Here is a 22,055-nt window from a genome sequence, read left to right on the forward strand (position 1 = left end):
CTTTTTTGCCAGCGTTTTGGTAATATTTTTAAACGATTTAAGCTGTTTTTTGAAAAAATTATGCTTGCCTTCATACCTCATACACCAACTATGAAGGACAGGTCCAATTTTCTGGATGCAGCGGGGATAGTGAATAAGAAAATGGTGCTTTGGTAAAAGGTTTTTCTGAGGATACAACTTCTTAAACAGTGTGTGATGATCCACAATTAAATGTTTTAAATATACACATAAACCTTGAGATAACATGGGCGCGAAAATAATGCTTATTATTTGAAGTAGTAAAAGAAGCAGGCCCCAGTGTTGGTCAGTAGAAGTTACCAAGTCTCCAAAGATAAGAGGAACATTCCTAAGTAAGCACCAGGACTGAATTGCATTCAGTCCCAGATCATTAGATCCTTCACCTAAATTAACAGCTACAGGCCTGTTGTTTCTCTCCATGAAACCATAATCAAAACATTGTACTCTTGAATGTATTTCTGCTGATGTAACATGTTTTTCCTTCAAATACAGAAATAATAACTTCAATTCGTACTGGCCCACCCCTTCTAACACATCATGCATCACATCAACTGAGAAGTTCTCTGTTGTGTGAAAATACTCCAATGAATTTAATATGCATGACTTTTTCACACCAAAAACACAGGCCATTTCTTGACAGTGAGCAGTGTGCATATCTTTGGTGCGCAAAACAATTTTAGAAGATTCTTCAGAGAATTCTGTCTGAAAGTCCTCCTTTTCCGCTAAACAGAACCTGCAACAGTACCTTGCACTGAAAGACTCCACCAGACCAAACAAACTATGCAAACCCAAATTATCACCAGTGACCTGTACTACAGTGCCACGAACATAACCATTGTATAATGGAATCTCAATACCATCACTCTCTAACACTTTAATGTCTCGAACAATGGGAGCAAAAATTTCACTAAAACCATACCGTTTAACATCTTGAGTATGAAATAAGGCGCACAGGTGTATGTTAGCCAAAAAAGAATTCCATTTTGGAGAGAAGTTTCTTAAAGTAAAATATACTCCACCCAATTTATGAATACCTCGCTTAGGACCCAGAGGGTTGGCGACCTCAAAGTCATCATAGAACATCTGGATCTGTATTGTCTGCTTCTCAGTTGAAAACAGGGGATGACTTTTAAAAAAAGATCCATCACAAATATCTCTCAGTCTAGAGTCGCTGGTAGTTGAGCTTTGCAACATTTCTGCAACATACTGACTTTTAAATATTGACTGCAGTGTAGATAAAATTGGAATATACATGAATTTATCTTGAACTACTACCTGATCATATGTTCCAGTCTTTTTATTTCGTCTTGTGTCAAATCTTGAACCAATCACACATTCAACTGGTTCTACTATTTCCCACTTGTCAGTCATAAATTTTGATCGCTTGTATTCCGAATTTAGAATTGTGAAAGGATTTTCTAACCCCTCAAAACACGTCTCAACTTTCTTGCACATTTCCGTTTCTCTTTCATTACTAAATACATGCTTTATCACTGTCTCTTTAGCATGCTGATGGATATCTTGAACGATCTCTTCCATGGAAATCACTACAGAATTCACTGTACTTTGACTAACACCTGCTGCCTTTAGATCAGAAATTACAGCTGAACAACTATTTACAATGTATGGCGAAGATAACTGTGACTCAGCCTCTAAATATTCAGTCGACTCTTCAACATGAGAAACATTACTTGTATTGACGGTACTTTGAGGATATGAAAGATCATATTCTACAGAATCAACTAAACTGCTTCCATGGCACTTATTAAGATGCTTTCTTAACCCAGAAAAACTACCAAAAGAACGTGAGCATCCTTCTTGACCACACTTCAGAAAAAGAGTCCTGCCTGTACATAGCCCATGAATTACCTTAAAGTGCTTAACAAGGTTGTTTGGACTTCCATGGTCACTTTTGCAAAGAAAACACTTCATAGTTTTAGCTCAACTAACGCACCATTCTTGCTCGCAACTCCGCAACTCTAGGAGTCTCCTTTGTTTCCCCCATGTCGATGTTATAGATGGTTGTTTGCACAAAAGTGAAAAAGCTGCTCAGGGAAGAACTGTATGACGTACCAAAGACGTAATGGGCTTTAAAGAGTTCGTCAAAAGCTCCAACTGAACCTTTTGCCTTGCATGGAAGTGCATGCTTGTCAACCACAATGAAGTAGGAGTGAATGGTGCTCTGTGTGGATCCCTGGGCGAGAAGGTAGGGCTGACTGCTTTGGGTGATGTTGTCTAGATGCTGCTGCACACTGGTTCCAACCTAAAACAAAACACATTCAACATAATTGTTTTGGTGACTAACTTCTGACAATAGATCAGATCACCTCAAACTGTGCACAAGGTGATGGAAGATATATTTTAACTATTAAAGGATTAGTTCACTTTGAATTTTTTTTGCTGATAACTGCGTGATGTCGGACGATTTTGAAAGTAAAGGAGAAAATTTTGCGCTTCCCTACATTTTTTAACCTGCTTACGTCTATGTCCCGTGTGACCTTTCCGATGTCATGACGTAATGCGTGGCGCATCTTGAGATTCTAGAACACATGCAATTGTGGTTAAAAAGTATATTATTTTTATTTTGAAAACGACCGATCGTTTCGCTAGATAAGAACCTTATTTCTCTGCTGGGATCATGTCGAGACTTTGAACCTTCATTTGAACCGTCAAACCGTTGGTCACCATTTAAGTCTATTATATGGAGAAAAATCTTGGAATGTTTTCCTCAAAAACCTTCATTTCTTTTCGATTGAAGAAAGAAAGACATGGACCTCTTGGATGATATGGGGGTTAGTAAATAATCAGCAAAAACTATTTTATAAGTGAACTAATCCTTTAAGCATACCTTTTGAAATCTGATGAGCTGATCTACAGCTTGATATGCTGACAGCTTTCCCGGCCTCTTTCTACCTTGTGCAGATGGTGGTAGCAAATGTAGCAGCAGCAAGATGGCAGACATGTCACTGTCCCAGCCTACAAATAGGTCAATAAAAACCTGGTTAATAATATGCCATAGCCTAGCATTCAAATTGACAACTTGCACCATTACGAAAATGTACACTACACACCTACATAACCCACAATAAAAAGTAAAACAGTTCCATTCATACCATTCTCAACTTCAGCAGCTGACTCAGCATTGCGCATGAATTCCAAGAGTTCTGTGGTGGGTACAAGTCCATGGCTTTCCTTTATTACTTTTGCTTTGAAAGTGGTTGGCCACTTCTCCAAGAATTTGTTGGCCGTGGCCTCACCAAACAGAAGTCTGAAATCTTGTTCTATCTGCAAAGTAACACATATAGACAGAAGTGATGAGTGATACCTAATGGTACATTGGATATTTTGGTGATGCAGTGAATTAAGATGTCATACCAGTCCTGGTGTGTCCAGAAATCGTGAGAAGACCAAAAAGACATCTGATGATTTGGCTTCATCGTTGACCATTGCTTGCCGATATATGAAGGTCATTTTCATCTTCTCACGGACAGTCTTTTCATCAGCAGAGTGTTTCAAAACAGCAATAGCTGCTTCCACATCCTCATCAGATGATTCCCTGTCATAGGTGAAGGGCTGACGACCACGGCCTGGCCCACCAACTTAAGACAAAATACAATGTTAAGAACTCATCAACAGGTCACCATTATAATCACGTGTCACTGATCAGTAAACATACCTTTAGGAGATTTGCTGACTGAGGCACCTCTTTCCTCTGCTGTTTTTCTTTGTATGGTCTTCAATCGCCATGCAAGGTATCCCGAACCACTCTCCGGATCGTAGTAATGTTCCTATGTGATTATAAATAAATGATAAAGGAGTACTAACATTTAATATTTCAAAGAGTAAATATGTGCATAAAGTTGCAATAACCCATTTACTTACATATCCATGTTGTGAGTATGGATCTTCTAGATAGGGAAACAAAGCTACTATCCCCTGTGCATACATCACTCTGACACTTTTGGGGGGGGGATGTCCTATCATATGAATTCAAAGTTAACATCAAACTCAATTGACATTGCACAACACAATTTACATAATTAATAACTGTAAAATAATAACAATGTTTATTTACAGCCCATCTATATGCTTAATGCTTACCCATGTGTTTCTGTCATCTCAGCAGCAAGTATGTTAATCATCTGTCTTCTGGTGGTATCAGTCAGAGATTTGGTTTTTCCATACTCTTGCATAATGCGTTCACCACCAGGCTTTGATGTTAGGATTTTTTCAATCAACTATAGGTGGAATAAAATGTGTTTTCCGTTATTGTAAAACCATATGTAATCCAGAAAAAAGTCGTTTACTAAAGAACACTTCCCATGGTGAAACAACATTCAGATTGGACTTAACAGCAATTTTCACCACTTACAGCTTTTGCCTCGTAGTTTATGTGGCATGGCCTTTTAGCCTGGCTTCCTTCAGCAGCGGCTACTTCTTCAACAGGGTCACACATCATGAAATTCAGTATGACCGTGTCATCAGATGTACCCGAGCATGATGATGATGATTGAGAGGCACCTGTTCATTATGAAATTTGTACAAAACATAGAAACATATTACAAGAAACAGTTATTTTTAAGACAATAAATGTTCTCATTCCGGCCTTTAAACTAAACAAACTAATTTGTGAATTGTCTGAATAAATACCAAGTCCTCCATTGCCCAGCATGATTCTGAAAGTTCCAGGTGACTCCTTCACTATTTCTTCAAAAACCTCTGTGTCAACTTCTGTGTCTGACTGGTCATACACCTTAATGTCTGGTTGCCTGCTTTCTGGTATGTTGAATTTCAGACACACTGTTTAAAAAAAATAATTTAAAAAAACCATGCATTCCCTTCTCATAAGAATCAAAAGTCATATTTAAGTTTGCCTCATGTATTCACAAAATGATGAAAGACAAGTATCAGCACCCGATTTTATGTACTGACAATATAAAGCACAACAGAAATGATTATCTACCTAACTAGATATCATAACATAATAGGATACTGTGCTGAACGCATTCTCATCCTTGGGCGTCATATACTGACGCTTTTGACAAATCGTCTACATCCAACGCACATGGCACCCTTTAGCGCCAACACGCACAGAGCTTTGTTCGGTTATGGTTGGGTTTAGGTCTGGGGTAGGGTTAGGGTTAGACCGCTAGGAGGCGCCTTCTGGCCCATATCTATCTGCGTCTCATATTGACGCTCAAGGGTGCCATGTGCGTTGGATGTAGACGATTTGTCAAAAGCGTCAGTATATGACGCCTTGGGATGAGATTTTGTCATGGATTTGTCATTGTCATTGCTTTAACCTAATGTACCCACCTTCTTTCAAGAAAGCATCGAATGTCAGCTCAGACAGCTTGACGTATTTCTGCTCTTCCCCGAATTGAACACGCAACAGCATTTTGTCCCTGTTAATAAATAAAATATAAATTCAAAATCATCATTTAGGGCTGGTTCAACTAAGAGTTACCTATCCATTACTCTCAGTAGTGGCAATCACTATACATTACTTAGATGTTACACTGCAATTGCAAAGGGCGGTTGAAGAAGACAAAGTTGTTGAATATAACGTTAGGCTATTTTCTGCAGAAAATGGGTTAGGCTCGTTAAAGTCTAGAGGCACGGTGTCCCATTAGCTAACGTTCCCAAATAGCTGTGCCTAAGTTACCTAGCTCATTAGCTATTTTAGTTCGAACAGTAACCCGTTAAAATGGTTAAGTATGTTAAACAAACACGTCATGCAATCAGTGATCTAAGTTATCGTTTTATAAGACCAACATTAACAGAAGCATGCTAACATTACCTATAAATATATTTAAATAAATAAAGTATATAGTCATATAGGCTAATCAATAGAAAATTAAACGGAATATTTAAATTGATAGTCCGTGATAGCACGGGTTTTAGTAATTATTGAAGATAATAACAAATACATAATTATTGACTAGTTAAAAGGGCTTTGTGTTTCATGTATTAGGCTAGTCTAGGCTACTGTCACTAATAGAAAAAGAATTAACGAATTAATTAAAACTGAATAACTGAATTGAATAAATAAATAAATAATAATATTGACGCACATGCTTCTCTCTGTCTAACTGCATTAATAACTGCATAAAGCCTGGGACACACTTAGGCTACTGCAAGGCCGGTTATGAATATAATTTGATATTTATCATCATGCACGCGTTTTCAGCGCGTTCAGTCTGTGTTCACAGCGGTGTTTAAAATCTGCTGCATTCACAGTCAGAGGATGTTTCTAGTCGTTAAGTGTGTGTCCAGGATTAGTCTGCTATCAGCGGCTCAAACCTCCGCTAACTCTAAAATGACGTTTTGGAATTGCAACGGATCATGGGTTTAGATGCGCAAGGAATTAGTCCTACATACAAGAGCGTTTTAATGACAATTTTTTTTACAAACGTCTTGAAATACATCATCTGAACAATATTTCAATGTGTGGTAACTGTAGTATAGCCTAAGCGGAATAATTGACTCCAGCCCATTGAATTATTCGGAAAAATAATGCACACCCGATCGAGGTGTAACGGCCACTCCGTGTGTGCATTAACGTTAGGCTATTTGTCGAATAATTCAACGGCCTGTCGTCAATTATTCCTAACACACACACACACACATATATATATATATATATATATATATATATATATATGGTTAACGTTGCCTGCCTGGGAAGCTAAAAAATACGTTAGCTAAGAATAGCTATTAACTGTACGTTACATCTTTTGTTGTTATAGCGACCGAGCTAACGTTATTTTACGCATAAATCATTCTGACCAACTTCATTCGTGAACATACAGTATTAACAACACACAGGGATGTTACTTACCAATATCAGTAGCCTAACGTTATTACTCCGCAATCTTCCTCCACCGACAAACGTGCCAAACTTCAGCACAGCAGATTGGCGGGTATTCATCACTGCTGTAGAGTTGAAATTGTCATGCGTTTCTGCAGATTTTTACACTCACTTTTAACTCCACTGATAGAGCAACTTTACTCTCCAAAATGTTGAAAATACTCTATCTGGGTTAAAATAATTTTACTCTGAAATATTAACACCCCATTTTTTACTGTGTACAGTACGCAATTCATTATTTGATGCAAGATTAAAAGCCACCATAAAAATGTCCTTAAAGCAATTCTTTACAGTCTCAATGTATTTTTATTGTAAAATTAATGACAGATTTAAAAAAAAAAAAAAAAAAAAAACCTAAATATATATTAGCTTTTTAATCAAAATAAATGAACATCATCATTTCAAAAGAACAAAAACATCAGATTTTTTAACTTAACTGCACATATATGCCAACAACAAAATAAAGTTGACGTGTAAAACGGAATTTCCACATCATGGTTATTATAGTGCTACAAAACAGTGTGTGTGTGTGTGTGTGTGTGTGTGTGTGCAAGCTTCTAAAAATAAATTGAAATACACCAGTATTCCTGTAATTCTTTTGTCTTATGAATTTAATAAACAACTCGTCTCGTATTCTGTCCGAACACACCGCACCATCTACATCATGTGAGTGTAAATGCGCAAAAAACGTTTCCATTGCAGTTTTGCAAAATATTTATTTTTCAAAATTGCCTGAAAAACCACCATTTCAATTTGCGCAATTTGAAGGGTAATTGAAACACGGATGACGGTGTTTAGTTGCCAGAAACACCAGAAACCACAAAGTTGCATAGGAAAAGAAAATCTGGTTTTCAAAAAAACAAAAGAGAGAAAATAGAGAGAGGAAAGACAAAAGAAAGGGTGTCAATCTGTTAACGAATTACAGGAATACTGGATTCTAAACCTCAAAGAAATGCCACAATCAAGACATCGAAGCAGAAATGAGGGAGAAACACCCAGAAACTCCTCACTTCTATCTGCCGCTCACAGTGTAAGAAACAGCTTGCCATTGATGCTTGAATAACACGCCTACGTCTCCTTCCGTTAATAATAATAATGTCTAGTGCGGTGGCTGGGATATATAAACCTACCAACGTCCGTTGGCATGATTTTTTAAATGACTATTCGCGAGAGGAAAATTAAGTTTTCGTCATCGGTTAATCGAAACGGCGTCATTTCGCAATAGTTTTGTATCGATATTTAGAAAATAAATCGCAAAAGTTCTGCGCAAATCTGTAATAGAAACGCGGCTACTGATGAGTGCGCTAAGGCAGGACCAAACCATTTCATGCAGATACAGGGGGGTGGATGTTTGCTTTTTGGTCAATGGGGATATATAACTTTTATTGCCAAAATAAGTACAATCAAAGACATCATTAATTTTATTATTATTTGAAATATACTCAATGATGATGGTTTATATAGTGTATAATATAATAAAAAATGTAAATTACTTTTTACGTATTTGTTGGGGCCCCTGTCAGTCAGGGGCCCTTGGAATCGTCCTAACTTTTCCCCCCTATATGGCGCCCCTGAATGTAAGTCTTTCGTTCATCTTCGGATCACAAATTAAGATATTTTTGATGAAATCTGAAGGTAGTCTCACTCCTCCATAGGCTTTCAGAGGGACCCAAACTCGCCGGCCCAGAATAGTTATTAAAACATCGTTACAATAGTCCAAGTGACTACAGTGGCTCTGCATTAATCATGCGACGTCAATACTTTATGTGCGGAAAAACAACAAAATATATATATATATATGCTTGGAAACATCACAGTGGAGCGTTGCTTACTGTGAACGGTACGAAATGTACAAATGACTATTTAAACAGAGCAGTGTAATTTTTTTATGTTAGGTTGACTATTTTATTATAAAATTTTATTAAGGCTATAATGAACATGCTGCGATGTCAAGATTGGAATGCTGTGTGTGGTGTGTGTGTTAGAGGTGTGAACCTACACTGGTCTCACGGTTCGGTTCGATTACGATTATCAAGTCATCGATTCAGTTCGATTCGATTATCTCGATGCATCACGATGCATTGATGATGCACTGCATCCTTATTTTTCAATTTTGCTTCACATGTATACAATTTTGTCAATAAATACAAGCAGTCAGATATATGAACTGCACCTTTAATTTTACCTGAAAACACGCTTCTTGAATGTATCAAACATCAAATAAAACTCGTCGGATTCTGCCCAAAAGCCTGGAGAGCGCACCCACTTTAAGGGGCGCTGGGATGCCAGATTCAGCGTATGCGCGAAGCATTTTACGTGAGGGAATGTTCCGAATTGAGCTGCAGCGATCATGTTCGATGCATTATCTGTTACAAGCACTACATCCTTATGTGATAGCTGCCATTCATCCACGACATGAGACAGTAGCTCTGTCTAGGATCCACAATGGCACTTACAGGCGTTTGCAGCTCGGGGTGAAAACGACTGACGTGATTTCTCATGTTTGTGGTATTACCCCCTGCATATTTTATTTTTGCGTGACATGATTTGCACACAGCGTGTGTCTTGTCAAGGTCGGGCTTACCGTGTTGTTGATAAAAGCCGAAATGTGCCCAAATGTCGGCTTTTAAAGTGGTTGGAGCATTTTTTATTGCACGCTCTGGCGTTTCGCCTCCATCTGCCACTGTATGCCGCGACTAAGCACGCGGTGCTGACGTTAGAAATGCGTCAGTACATTATAACCGGTTATGGGCTATTACTGAACCGAAACCGAATCGTCCTCGTCTGCATCGCGATGCACCGTAGAAACGATTAATTTTGACACCCCTAGTGTGTGTGTGTGTGTGTGTGGCTCGATCGAATGGAGACATAAAAACATACTCCGTCATTTTGTTCACACAGGACATCATTCAAAGTATAGTGTTTCTCTATATTTGTGTACACTCGCAATAAAGCACAACATTGTGCTTTTGTTAAACTATAAACTCTTGTCAAACTCTAACCTACAACTGTCCAACCAAAATATCACACACACACACACACACACACACACACACACACACACACACACACACACACACACACAGAATGGCAGAGAGACAGAGAGAGACACAATCCACATTCAAACCACAATATCTGACTTTCTGTTGGTCGGAGCTAATGACTGTAAATTAGAAAGTTGTTCGGCTTGATAAGATCAATACACACGCTGAGTTTTGTAACTGTAGGTAAAACTATAACTAAGTTATAACACACTTTATGCATCCTTTTTTAATCATAAATTTGTTTCCTCGCCACGGCCAAACCGTTCGAGATATCAAAAATCCCCTGGCAATTTATCATCTTCCATGTCTTGACTTCATGCTGACCGAGTTTCGTGGTCATCGGATGAATTCTCTAGGAGAAGTGTTTCAAATGCGAGAGCAAGCGTTCTCCAATCAACCCGTAATAGCCGACTTCCTGTTGGGCTGGCGTAAAACTTGACCCAGGGAAAGTTGTTCGGCCCGATTAAATCTATATGTGTACCGAGTTTCATATTAATTCATGCAAGCGTGTTTGATATACGGACAAGTGTTCGAATCCCATTCCAGGGGGCGCTGTCGAGCCCCCCTGCCACGCCCGGGTACCAGCTTCAGCCTGGCCCTGATGGCCGCGGGTTCTGACCTGTGTGCAAAATTTCAAGAGTTTTCGAGCACGTTAAGGCCCTCAAAAGTGCCAGAGATTTTGCACACAGCAGAGAAAGGGTTAAACTAAACTAGCCCCCCTCCTCACACACACTCACACACACAGAGGGGCAGAGGGAAAATGTTCCAAAAAGTACACATTCAAACCAAAATATCTGACTTCCTGTTGGTTGGAGCTAATGACTGTAAATTAGAAAGTTGTCCGGATCGAAGAGAAGAATATACGTACCGAGTTTGGTTACTGTAGGTAAAACTAATACCCCGTTTTTGACTAAAGGTGGCGCTATTGAGCCCCTTACCATGCCCGTTTCTGAAACTTCAAAAAACTTCCCAAGCTCCGCGACAATATATTTCGATCAAGAGCCTGGAGAGGACCTTACCATCAAAATTTGAGCGCGCAACGACTTTCCGTTTTCGAGTTATGAGTGAATTTGTACTTGGGTGGGGGGGGGGGGGGCGTGGCCACCGTTATACTTTCGCTTTCAGGCTTCCCATTTCTCAGTGTGACACAATTGTCAATAGTAATACAACAATAGATGAATTTTGATCAAATGTCATTGTAAATGTTAAAATACTGATTTTATAAAGTCTAAATATGAATTATATAACAATATTAGGGAGTAGTATGATGAAGAGACAGCAGGGGGCAGTATAATACCACTTATTGGCTCTATCTTTTTAACAAACCCCTCACACCCCAAACACACTAACAGAGGGAGGGGGGGGGGGAGAAAATCCTCCACAAGTCCACATTCAAACAAAAATATCTGACTTCCTGTTGGTCGGAGCTAATGAGTGTAAATTAGAAAGTTGTCCGGATCGAAGAGAAGAATATACGTACCGAGTTTGGTTACTGTAGGTAAAACTAATACCCCATTTTTGACTAAAGGTGGCGCTACTGAGCCCCTTACCACGCCCGTTTCTGAAACTTCGCACAAGTGTACTAGGCAATAAATGTGATATGCATGTTGAGTTTCATTTAATTTGAAGCATGTTAAGAGCCTCAAATGCATCCAAAAAGAATATAAAAGTTTAAAGCGTTGCCATGGCGACAGTATTAAAGATATCAATAATCCTTTCACAGGTCTACATCTGCCGTGTGTTTACATTATACAGATGAAGTTTGAAGCAAATCGGGTAAAAATAAGAGGGTGAATTCAAACCATTTTGAAAGTGACACACTTCCTGCTGCCAGTTGGTGGCGCTATAACTTTGACTCACAATAGTCACATCCATGTGATCGCCCTCTTACAGCGAACACACTGCTGAAGTTTCATCAAGATCAGTTAATGTATGAGGATGTTATAACACACTTCCTGTTTCCAATATTCGCCATAAATTCGTTTCCTCGCCACGGCCAAACCGTTCGAGATATCAAAAATCCCCTTGCAAGTTTTCATCCTCAATGTCTTGACTTCATGCACACCGAGTTTTGTGGCGATTGGTTGAATCGTCTAGGAGGAGTATTTTAAATTCCATTGAATGCGTTTTTCTAACTACCCCAAATAGCCGACTTCCTGTTGGGCTGGGGTAAAAAGTCAGAGCACGAAGGATATATGAACCGGTGAGATCTATAAGTGTACCGAGTTTCATATTATTTCATGCAAGCGTGTTTGATTTATGGACCAAGTTTTCGGACCCCGTTCCAGGGGGCGCTGTCGAGCCCCCCTGCCACGCCCGGGTACCAGCTTCAGTCCGGCTCTAATGGCCGCAGGTTCTGACCTGTGTGCAAAGTTTCAAGAGTTTTTGAGTATGTTAAGGGCCCCAAAAGCCCCCAAACCCTTGAAGAACAATAATAATAAAATATAGCTGCAAGCAGCGATTACGGGCCCAAGCCGGTGGCACCGCCACCCTGGTGCCTTTAGTTACACTAAAGGCACCGGGCTGGCGCTGCCACCGGCTTGGGCCCTCCATCGCTGCTTGCAGCTATATTTATTTATATATATATATATATATATATATATATATATATATATATATATATATATATAAAAAGCCGCCACCCCCGTTGCCTTTCGGGTTCCTGTGCACGACGGGCAATAACGTAACCCCGCTTTGACTGTCGAGAAAAAGTCTGCTTTAGAGCTTGCATCAGTGTGAGTCTTTCTGCTCCCCTCCAAACACACACAGAAAAGGGGGGGGGCTGTCTGTGTGTGTGCCCTCCCTCCCTCCCCACACACACACACACACACACACACACACACACACACACACACACACAGAGAATGGCAAGGGGAACTCTGTCAGAGAGAGACAAAACCACATTCAAACCAAAATATCTGACTTCCTGTTGGTCGGAGCTAATGACTGTAAATGAGAAAGTTGTCCGGATCGATAAGCACAATATACAGACCGAGTTTTGTGACTGTAGGTAAAAATAAACCACCCACTTTAGTCAAAAGTATCTTGAAAGTAACACACTTCCTGCTGCCAGTTGGTGGCGCTATAACTTTGACTCACAATAGTCACATCCATGTGATCGCCCTCTTACAACAAACACACTGCTGAAGTTTCATCAAGATCAATAAATGTATGAAGACGTTATAACACATTGTGTTTTTCTTTTCTCGCCATAAATTCGTTTCCTCGCCACGGCCAAACCGTTCGAGATATCAAAAATCCGTCCGCAATTTAGCGTCCTCAATGTCTTGACTTCATGCTGACCGAGTTTGGTGGCGATAGGATAATTTTTCTTGGACGAGTATATCAAATTCCAGGGGCATGCATTTTCATACAGCCCATAATAGCCGACTTCCTGTTGGACTGGCGTAAAACTTAGAGCACGAAAGTTGTTCGGCCCGATTAAATCTATATGTTTACCGAGTTTCATATTATTACATGCAAACGTGTTTGATATATGGACCAAGTTTTTCGGACCACGTTCAAGGGGGCGCTGTTGAGCTCCCCTGCCACGCCCGGGTACCAGCTTCAGCCCAGCCCTGATGGCCGCAGGTTCTGACCTGTGTGCAAAGTTTCAAGAGTTTTCGAGCACGTTAAGGGCCCCAAAAGTGCCCGAGAAGTCCCACACAGCAGAGAAAGGGTTAAAATAAAGCCCCCCTCCTCTCTCACACACACAGACACTGAGAGAGACTGGCAAAATTCCCATCAAATCACATTCAAACCAAAATATCTGACTTCCTGTTGGTCGGAGCTAATGACTGTAAATTAGAAAGTTGTCCGGCTCGGGGAGATAAATATAAATACCGATTTTTGTTACTGTAGGTAAAACTAATACCCCATTTTTGACTAAAGGTGGCGCTACTGAGCCCCTCCACCGCGCCCGTTTCTGAAACTTCACACATGCCTAGTACCTAATAAATCTGATATGCATGTTGAGTTTCATGCAATTTGAAGCATGTTAAGAGCCTCAAATGCACCCAAAAAGAATATAAAAGTTTAAAGCGTTGCCATGGCAACAGTATTTAAGATATCAATAATTCTTTCACAGGTCTACATCTGCCGTGTGTTTACATTATACACATAAAGTTTGAAGCAAATCGGGTAAAAATAAGAGGGTGAATTCAAAGCATTTTGAAAGTGACACACTTCCTGCTGCCAGTTGGTGGCGCTATAACTTTGACTCACAATAGTCACATCCATGTGATCGGCCTCTTACAGCGAACACACTGCTGAAGTTTCATCAAGATCAGTTAATGTATGAGGATGTTATAACACACTTCCTGTTTCCAATATTCGCCATAAATTCGTTTCCTCGCCACGGCCAAACCGTTCGAGATATCAAAAATCCCCTGGCAATTTTTCATCCTCCATGTCTTGACTTCATGCACACCGAGTTTCGTGGTGATTGGTGGAATCGTCTAGGAGGAGTATTTTAAATTCCATTGCATGTGTTTTTTAAACTACGCCAAATAGCCGACTTCCTGTTGGGCTGGGGTAAAAAGTCAGAGCACGAAGGATATATGAACCGATGAGATCTATAAGTGTACCGAGTTTCATATTATTCCACGCAAGCGTGTTTGATTTATGGACCAAGTTTTCGGACCCCGTTCCAGGGGGCGCTGTCGAGCCCCCCTGCCACGCCCGGGTACCAGCTTCAGTCCGGCTCTAATGGCCGCGGGTTCTGACATTTGTGCAAAGTTTCAAGAGTTTTTGAGCACGTTAAGAGACCCAAAAGTGCCCGAATAGTCGTAAGAAAAATAATAATAATAATAATAATAATAATAATAATAATAATAATAATAATAATAATAATCCGAAGGAAAACAATAGGGCCTTCGCCTTTTCAAGGCTTGGGCCCTAAATATAGCTGCAAGCAGCGATTACGGGCCCAAGCCGGTGGCACCGCCACCCTGGTGCCTTTAGTTACACTAAAGGCACCGGGCTGGCGCTGCCACCGGCTTGGGCCCTCCATCGCTGCTTGCAGCTATATTTATTTATATATATATATATATATATATATATATATATATATATATATATATATATATATATATATATATATATATATATATAAAAAAAGCCGCCACCCCGTTGCCTTTCGGGTTCCTGTGCACGACGGGCAATAACGTAACCCCGCTTTGACTGTCGAGAAGAAGTCTGCTTTAGAGCTTGCATCAGTGTGAGTCTTTCTGCTCCCCTCCAAACACACACAGAAAAGGGGGGGGCTGTCTGTGTGTGTGCCCTCCCTCCCTCCCTCCCTCCCCCCCCACACACACACACACACACAGAGAATGGCAGGGGGAACTCTGTCAGAGAGAGACAAAACCACATTCAAACCAAAATATCTGACTTCCTGTTGGTCGGAGCTAATGACTATAAATTAGAAAGTTGTCCGGATCGATAAGCACAATATACAGACCGAGTTTTTTGACTGTAGGTAAAAATAACCCACCCACTTTAGTCAAAAGTATCTTGAAAGTAACACACTTCCTGCTGCCAGTTGGTGGCGCTATAACTTTGACTCACAATAGTCACATCCATGTGATCGCCCTCTTACAACAAACACACTGCTGAAGTTTCATCAAGATCAATAAATGTATGAAGACGTTATAACACATTGTGTTTTTCTTTTCTCGCCATAACTTCGTTTCCTCGCCACGGCCAAACCGTTCGAGATATCAAAAATCCGTCCGCAATTTAGCGTCCTCAATGTCTTGACTTCATGCTGACCGAGTTTGGTGGCGATAGGATAATTTTTCTTGGACGAGTATATCAAATTCCAGGGGCATGCATTTTCATACAGCCCATAATAGCCGACTTCCTGTTGGACTGACATAAAACTTAGAGCACGAAAGTTGTTCGGCCCGATTAAATCTATATGTGTACCGAGTTTCATATTATTACATGCAAACGTGTTTGATATATGGACCAAGTTTTTCGGACCACGTTCAAGGGGGCGCTGTTGAGCTCCCCTGCCACGCCCGGGTACCAGCTTCAGCCCAGCCCTGATGGCCGCAGGTTCTGACCTGTGTGCAAAGTTTCAAGAGTTTTCGAGCACGTTAAGGGCCCCAAAAGTGCCCGAGAAGTCCCACACAGCAGAGAAAGGGTTAAAATAAAGCCCCCCTCCTCTCTCACACACACAGACACTGAGAGAGACTGGCAAAATTCCCATCAAATCACATTCAAACCAAAATATCTGACTTCCTGTTGGTCGGAGCTAATGACTGTAAATTAGAAAGTTGTCCGGCTCGGGGAGATAAATATAAATACCGATTTTTGTTACTGTAGGTAAAACTAATATCCCATTTTTGACTAAAGGTGGCGCTACTGAGCCCCTCCACCGCGCCCGTTTCTGAAACTTCACACATGCCTAGTACCTAATAAATCTGATATGCATGTTGAGTTTCATGCAATTTGAAGCATGTTAAGAGCCTCAAATGCACCCAAAAAGAATATAAAAGTTTAAAGCGTTGCCATGGCAACAGTATTTAAGATATCAATAATTCTTTCACATGTCTACATCTGCCGTGTGTTTACATTATACACATAAAGTTTGAAGCAAATCGGGTAAAAATAAGAGGGTGAATTCAAAGCATTTTGAAAGTGACACACTTCCTGCTGCCAGTTGGTGGCGCTATAACTTTGACTCACAATAGTCACATCCATGTGATCGGCCTCTTACAACGAACACACTGCTGAAGTTTCATCAAGATCAATTAATGTATGAGGATGTTATAACACACTTCCTGTTTCCAATATTCGCCATAAATTTGTTTCCTCGCCACGGCCAAAGCGTTCGAGATATCAAAAATCCCCTGGCAATTTTTCATCCTCCATGTCTTGACTTCATGCACACCGAGTTTCGTGGTGATTGGTGGAATCGTCTAGGAGGAGTATTTTAAATTCCATTGCATGTGTTTTTTAAACTACGCCAAATAGCCGACTTCCTGTTGGGCTGGGGTAAAAAGTCAGAGCACGAAGGATATATGAACCGATGAGATCTATAAGTGTACCGAGTTTCATATTATTCCACGCAAGCGTGTTTGATTTATGGACCAAGTTTTCGGACCCCGTTCCAGGGGGCGCTGTCGAGCCCCCCTGCCACGCCCGGGTACCAGCTTCAGTCCGGCTCTAATGGCCGCGGGTTCTGACATTTGTGCAAAGTTTCAAGAGTTTTTGAGCACGTTAAGAGACCCAAAAGTGCCCGAATAGTCGTAAGAAAAATAATAATAATAATAATAATAATAATAATAATAATAATAATAATAATAATAATAATAATAATCCGAAGGAAAACAATAGGGCCTTCGCCTTTTCAAGGCTTGGGCCCTAAATATAGCTGCAAGCAGCGATTACGGGCCCAAGCCGGTGGCACCGCCACCCTGGTGCCTTTAGTTACACTAAAGGCACCGGGCTGGCGCTGCCACCGGCTTGGGCCCTCCATCGCTGCTTGCAGCTATATTTATTTATATATATATATATATATATATATATATATATATATATATATATATATATATATATATATATATATATATAAAAAAAGCCGCCACCCCGTTGCCTTTCGGGTTCCTGTGCACGACGGGCAATAACGTAACCCCGCTTTGACTGTCGAGAAGAAGTCTGCTTTAGAGCTTGCATCAGTGTGAGTCTTTCTGCTCCCCTCCAAACACACACAGAAAAGGGGGGGGCTGTCTGTGTGTGTGCCCTCCCTCCCTCCCTCCCTCCCCCCCCACACACACACACACACACAGAGAATGGCAGGGGGAACTCTGTCAGAGAGAGACAAAACCACATTCAAACCAAAATATCTGACTTCCTGTTGGTCGGAGCTAATGACTATAAATTAGAAAGTTGTCCGGATCGATAAGCACAATATACAGACCGAGTTTTTTGACTGTAGGTAAAAATAACCCACCCACTTTAGTCAAAAGTATCTTGAAAGTAACACACTTCCTGCTGCCAGTTGGTGGCGCTATAACTTTGACTCACAATAGTCACATCCATGTGATCGCCCTCTTACAACAAACACACTGCTGAAGTTTCATCAAGATCAATAAATGTATGAAGACGTTATAACACATTGTGTTTTTCTTTTCTCGCCATAACTTCGTTTCCTCGCCACGGCCAAACCGTTCGAGATATCAAAAATCCGTCCGCAATTTAGCGTCCTCAATGTCTTGACTTCATGCTGACCGAGTTTGGTGGCGATAGGATAATTTTTCTTGGACGAGTATATCAAATTCCAGGGGCATGCATTTTCATACAGCCCATAATAGCCGACTTCCTGTTGGACTGACATAAAACTTAGAGCACGAAAGTTGTTCGGCCCGATTAAATCTATATGTGTACCGAGTTTCATATTATTACATGCAAACGTGTTTGATATATGGACCAAGTTTTTCGGACCACGTTCAAGGGGGCGCTGTTGAGCTCCCCTGCCACGCCCGGGTACCAGCTTCAGCCCAGCCCTGATGGCCGCAGGTTCTGACCTGTGTGCAAAGTTTCAAGAGTTTTCGAGCACGTTAAGGGCCCCAAAAGTGCCCGAGAAGTCCCACACAGCAGAGAAAGGGTTAAAATAAAGCCCCCCTCCTCTCTCACACACACAGACACTGAGAGAGACTGGCAAAATTCCCATCAAATCACATTCAAACCAAAATATCTGACTTCCTGTTGGTCGGAGCTAATGACTGTAAATTAGAAAGTTGTCCGGCTCGGGGAGATAAATATAAATACCGATTTTTGTTACTGTAGGTAAAACTAATATCCCATTTTTGACTAAAGGTGGCGCTACTGAGCCCCTCCACCGCGCCCGTTTCTGAAACTTCACACATGCCTAGTACCTAATAAATCTGATATGCATGTTGAGTTTCATGCAATTTGAAGCATGTTAAGAGCCTCAAATGCACCCAAAAAGAATATAAAAGTTTAAAGCGTTGCCATGGCAACAGTATTTAAGATATCAATAATTCTTTCACATGTCTACATCTGCCGTGTGTTTACATTATACACATAAAGTTTGAAGCAAATCGGGTAAAAATAAGAGGGTGAATTCAAAGCATTTTGAAAGTGACACACTTCCTGCTGCCAGTTGGTGGCGCTATAACTTTGACTCACAATAGTCACATCCATGTGATCGGCCTCTTACAACGAACACACTGCTGAAGTTTCATCAAGATCAATTAATGTATGAGGATGTTATAACACACTTCCTGTTTCCAATATTCGCCATAAATTTGTTTCCTCGCCACGGCCAAAGCGTTCGAGATATCAAAAATCCCCTGGCAATTTTTCATCCTCCATGTCTTGACTTCATGCACACCGAGTTTCGTGGTGATTGGTTGAATCGTCTAGGAGGAGTATTTTAAATTCCATTGCATGTGTTTTTTAAACTACGCCAAATAGCCGACTTCCTGTTGGGCTGGGGTAAAAAGTCAGAGCACGAAGGATATATGAACCGATGAGATCTATAAGTGTACCGAGTTTCATATTATTCCACGCAAGCGTGTTTGATTTATGGACCAAGTTTTTGGACCGCGTTCCAGGGGGCGCTGTCGAGCCCTCCTGCCACGCCCGGGTACCAGCTTCAGTCCAGCTCTAATGGCCGCGGGTTCTGACATTTGTGCAAAGTTTCAAGAGTTTTTGAGCACGTTAAGAGACCCAAAAGTGCCCAAAAGGTAGTAATATAATAATAATAATAAATAAATATATATATATTATATATATAAATATAGCTGCAAGCAGCGATTACGGGCCCAAGCCGGTGGCACCGCCACCCTGGTGCCTTTAGTTACACTAAAGGCACCGGGCTGGCGCTGCCACCGGCTTGGGCCCGTAATCGCTGCTTGCAGCTATATTTATATATATGATATATATATATATATATATATATATATATATATATATATATATATATAAAGCCGCCACCCCCGTTGCCTTTCGGGTTCCTGTGCATGACGGGCAATAACGTAACCCCGCTTTGACTGTCGAGAAGAAGTCTGCTTTAGAGCTTGTATCAGTGTGAGTCTTTCTGCTCCCCTCCAAACACACACAGAAAAGGGGGGGGGCTGTCTGTGTGTGTGTGCCCCCCCCCCTCCCCCCCCCCCCCCCCCCCCTGCCACGCCCGGGTACCAACTTCAGTCCGGCTCTAATGGCCGCGGGTTCTGACATTTGTGCAAAGTTTCAAGAGTTTTTGAGCACGTTGAGAAACCCAAAAGTGCCCGAATAGTCGTAAGAAAAATAATAATAATAATAATAATAATAATCCGAAGGAAAACAATAGGGCCTTCGCCTTTTCAAGGCTTGGGCCCTAATAATAATCCTTTGGAAAACAATAGGGCCTTCGCCCTTTCAGGGCTTGGGCCCTAATTAAAGCTGCAAGCAGCGATGAAAGGGCCCTCGCACCCGTGCCACCGCCACCCGGTAGCTTTAGGAAGACAGAGCACGGTGGGCAATGTGCATTTAAGTAGGTAAAAATAGGAGGAGTATGTCAAAGTCAGTTACAAAAATGTCCTTTATTATGGGGATAATAGCATGCGTTATTACTTAGATAAGTGTTGCTAGCATGTTTTAGCATGTTTCTAGCATGTTTAGAACTCAACGGCATATTAAATATGTCGCTAGTAATGCATCACAGTGTAAAACGTGTCACTTCCTGTCGACAGTAGGTGGCGCTATTACTTTAACTTATAATTGTCATGTAGATGTGTTCAGGGCAGGACTCTTATCAAGCGTGTGAAGTTTGGGGAAGATTGGACATTGACTTCTTCAGTAACACCAACTTCCTGTTTCATTGCATTAGCGTGCTTTAGCACTTAGCTAAGAATTGCTAGCATGTTTTAACAGGTTTCTAACATGTTTATAACTCAATGGCATATTTAATATGTTGCTAGTACTGCATCACAGTGTTAAACATGTCACTTCCTGTTGCCAGTAGGTGGCGCTATTACTATAACAGAAAAGTGTCATGTAGATGTGTTCAGGCCATGACTCTTATCAAATGTGTGAAGTTTGGGGCAGATTGGACATTCCATGCCTGAGTTACAGCAACTTCCTATTTAATTGCAGTAATAGCATGCTTTAGCACTTAGCTAATGTTTGCTAGCATGTTTTAGCATGTTTCTAGTATGTTGTTAACACGTTTAACACTTGCTGGCACTTTTTTATATGTTATTAGGAGTCCAAAATGGTGTTAAACATGTCACTTCCTGTTGCCAGCAGGTGGCGCTATGACTGTAACTGAATTTGAGCATGGTCATGTGTTCAGGACAGAACTCTTATCAAGCGTGTGAAGTTTGGGGCAGATTGGACATTCCATGCCTGAGTTACAGCAAATTCCTATTTAATTGCAGTAATAGCATGCTTTAGCACTTAGCTAATGTTTGCTAGCATGTTTTAGCATGTTTCTAGTATGTTGTTAACACGTTTAACACTTGCTGGCACTTTTTTATATGTTATTAGGAGTCCAAAACGGTGTTAAACATGTCACTTCCTGTTGCCAGCAGGTGGCGCTATGACTGTATCTGAATTTGAGCATGGTCATGTGTTCAGGACAGAACTCTTATCAAACGTGTGAAGTTTGGGGCAGATTGGACATTGTTTGCCTGAGCTACAGCAACTTCTTGTTTCATGGCGAAACATCGAAATTTGTCAGGCCGCCGAGGACACGCCCTTCGACGAAAACTCAAGATCTTCGCAATTTAATGTCGCAAAGGCCTTAAGATTACACTCACCAAATTTGAAGATGATCAGATTAAAACTGTAGGAGGAGTTCGTTAAAGTACGAGGCCTGAAAATGGCAAAAACTGCACAAAAATCAGAGAGGAAGTTCAAAATGGCTGACTTCCTGTTGTGTTTAGGGCTATGCTTCAAGAGACTTTTTTGTAGGTATTGGGTCATTACATGGTTGACTATTTTATTATTATATTTTATTAAAGGGATAGTTCACTTTAAAATTAAAATTCTGTCATCATTTACTCACCCTCAAGTTGTTTCAAACCTGTATTAATTTATTTCTTCTGCTGAACACAAAGACAGATATTTTGAAGAATGTCGGTAACCAAACAGTAGTCTGTACCCATTGA

The 22,055-nt window shown here is 40.8% G+C and overlaps 1 protein-coding gene across 1 annotated transcript; it reads right to left on the reverse strand.

Moving 5' to 3' along the window:
• Nucleotides 1-651: 651 nt before the first annotated feature.
• Nucleotides 652-5,424, reverse strand: LOC307000855 (uncharacterized protein). The gene is made up of 10 exons (XM_079616780.1): nt 5,335-5,424; nt 4,669-4,818; nt 4,391-4,539; nt 4,120-4,256; nt 3,901-3,995; nt 3,695-3,806; nt 3,394-3,617; nt 3,132-3,303; nt 2,867-2,994; nt 652-2,281 (listed from the first exon to the last, which is right to left on the reverse strand). Exons 4-10 carry the CDS (start codon nt 4,121-4,123, stop codon nt 1,964-1,966), a joined length of 1,053 nt encoding a protein of 350 aa, XP_079472906.1. The 5' UTR covers nt 4,124-4,256; nt 4,391-4,539; nt 4,669-4,818; nt 5,335-5,424; the 3' UTR covers nt 652-1,963.
• Nucleotides 5,425-22,055: the final 16,631 nt, after the last annotated feature.

The sequence above is a fragment of the Phoxinus phoxinus genome (genome assembly GCF_949152265.1).
Source record: "Phoxinus phoxinus genome assembly, chromosome: 6".
NCBI classification, from domain to species: Eukaryota; Metazoa; Chordata; class Actinopteri; order Cypriniformes; family Leuciscidae; genus Phoxinus; species Phoxinus phoxinus.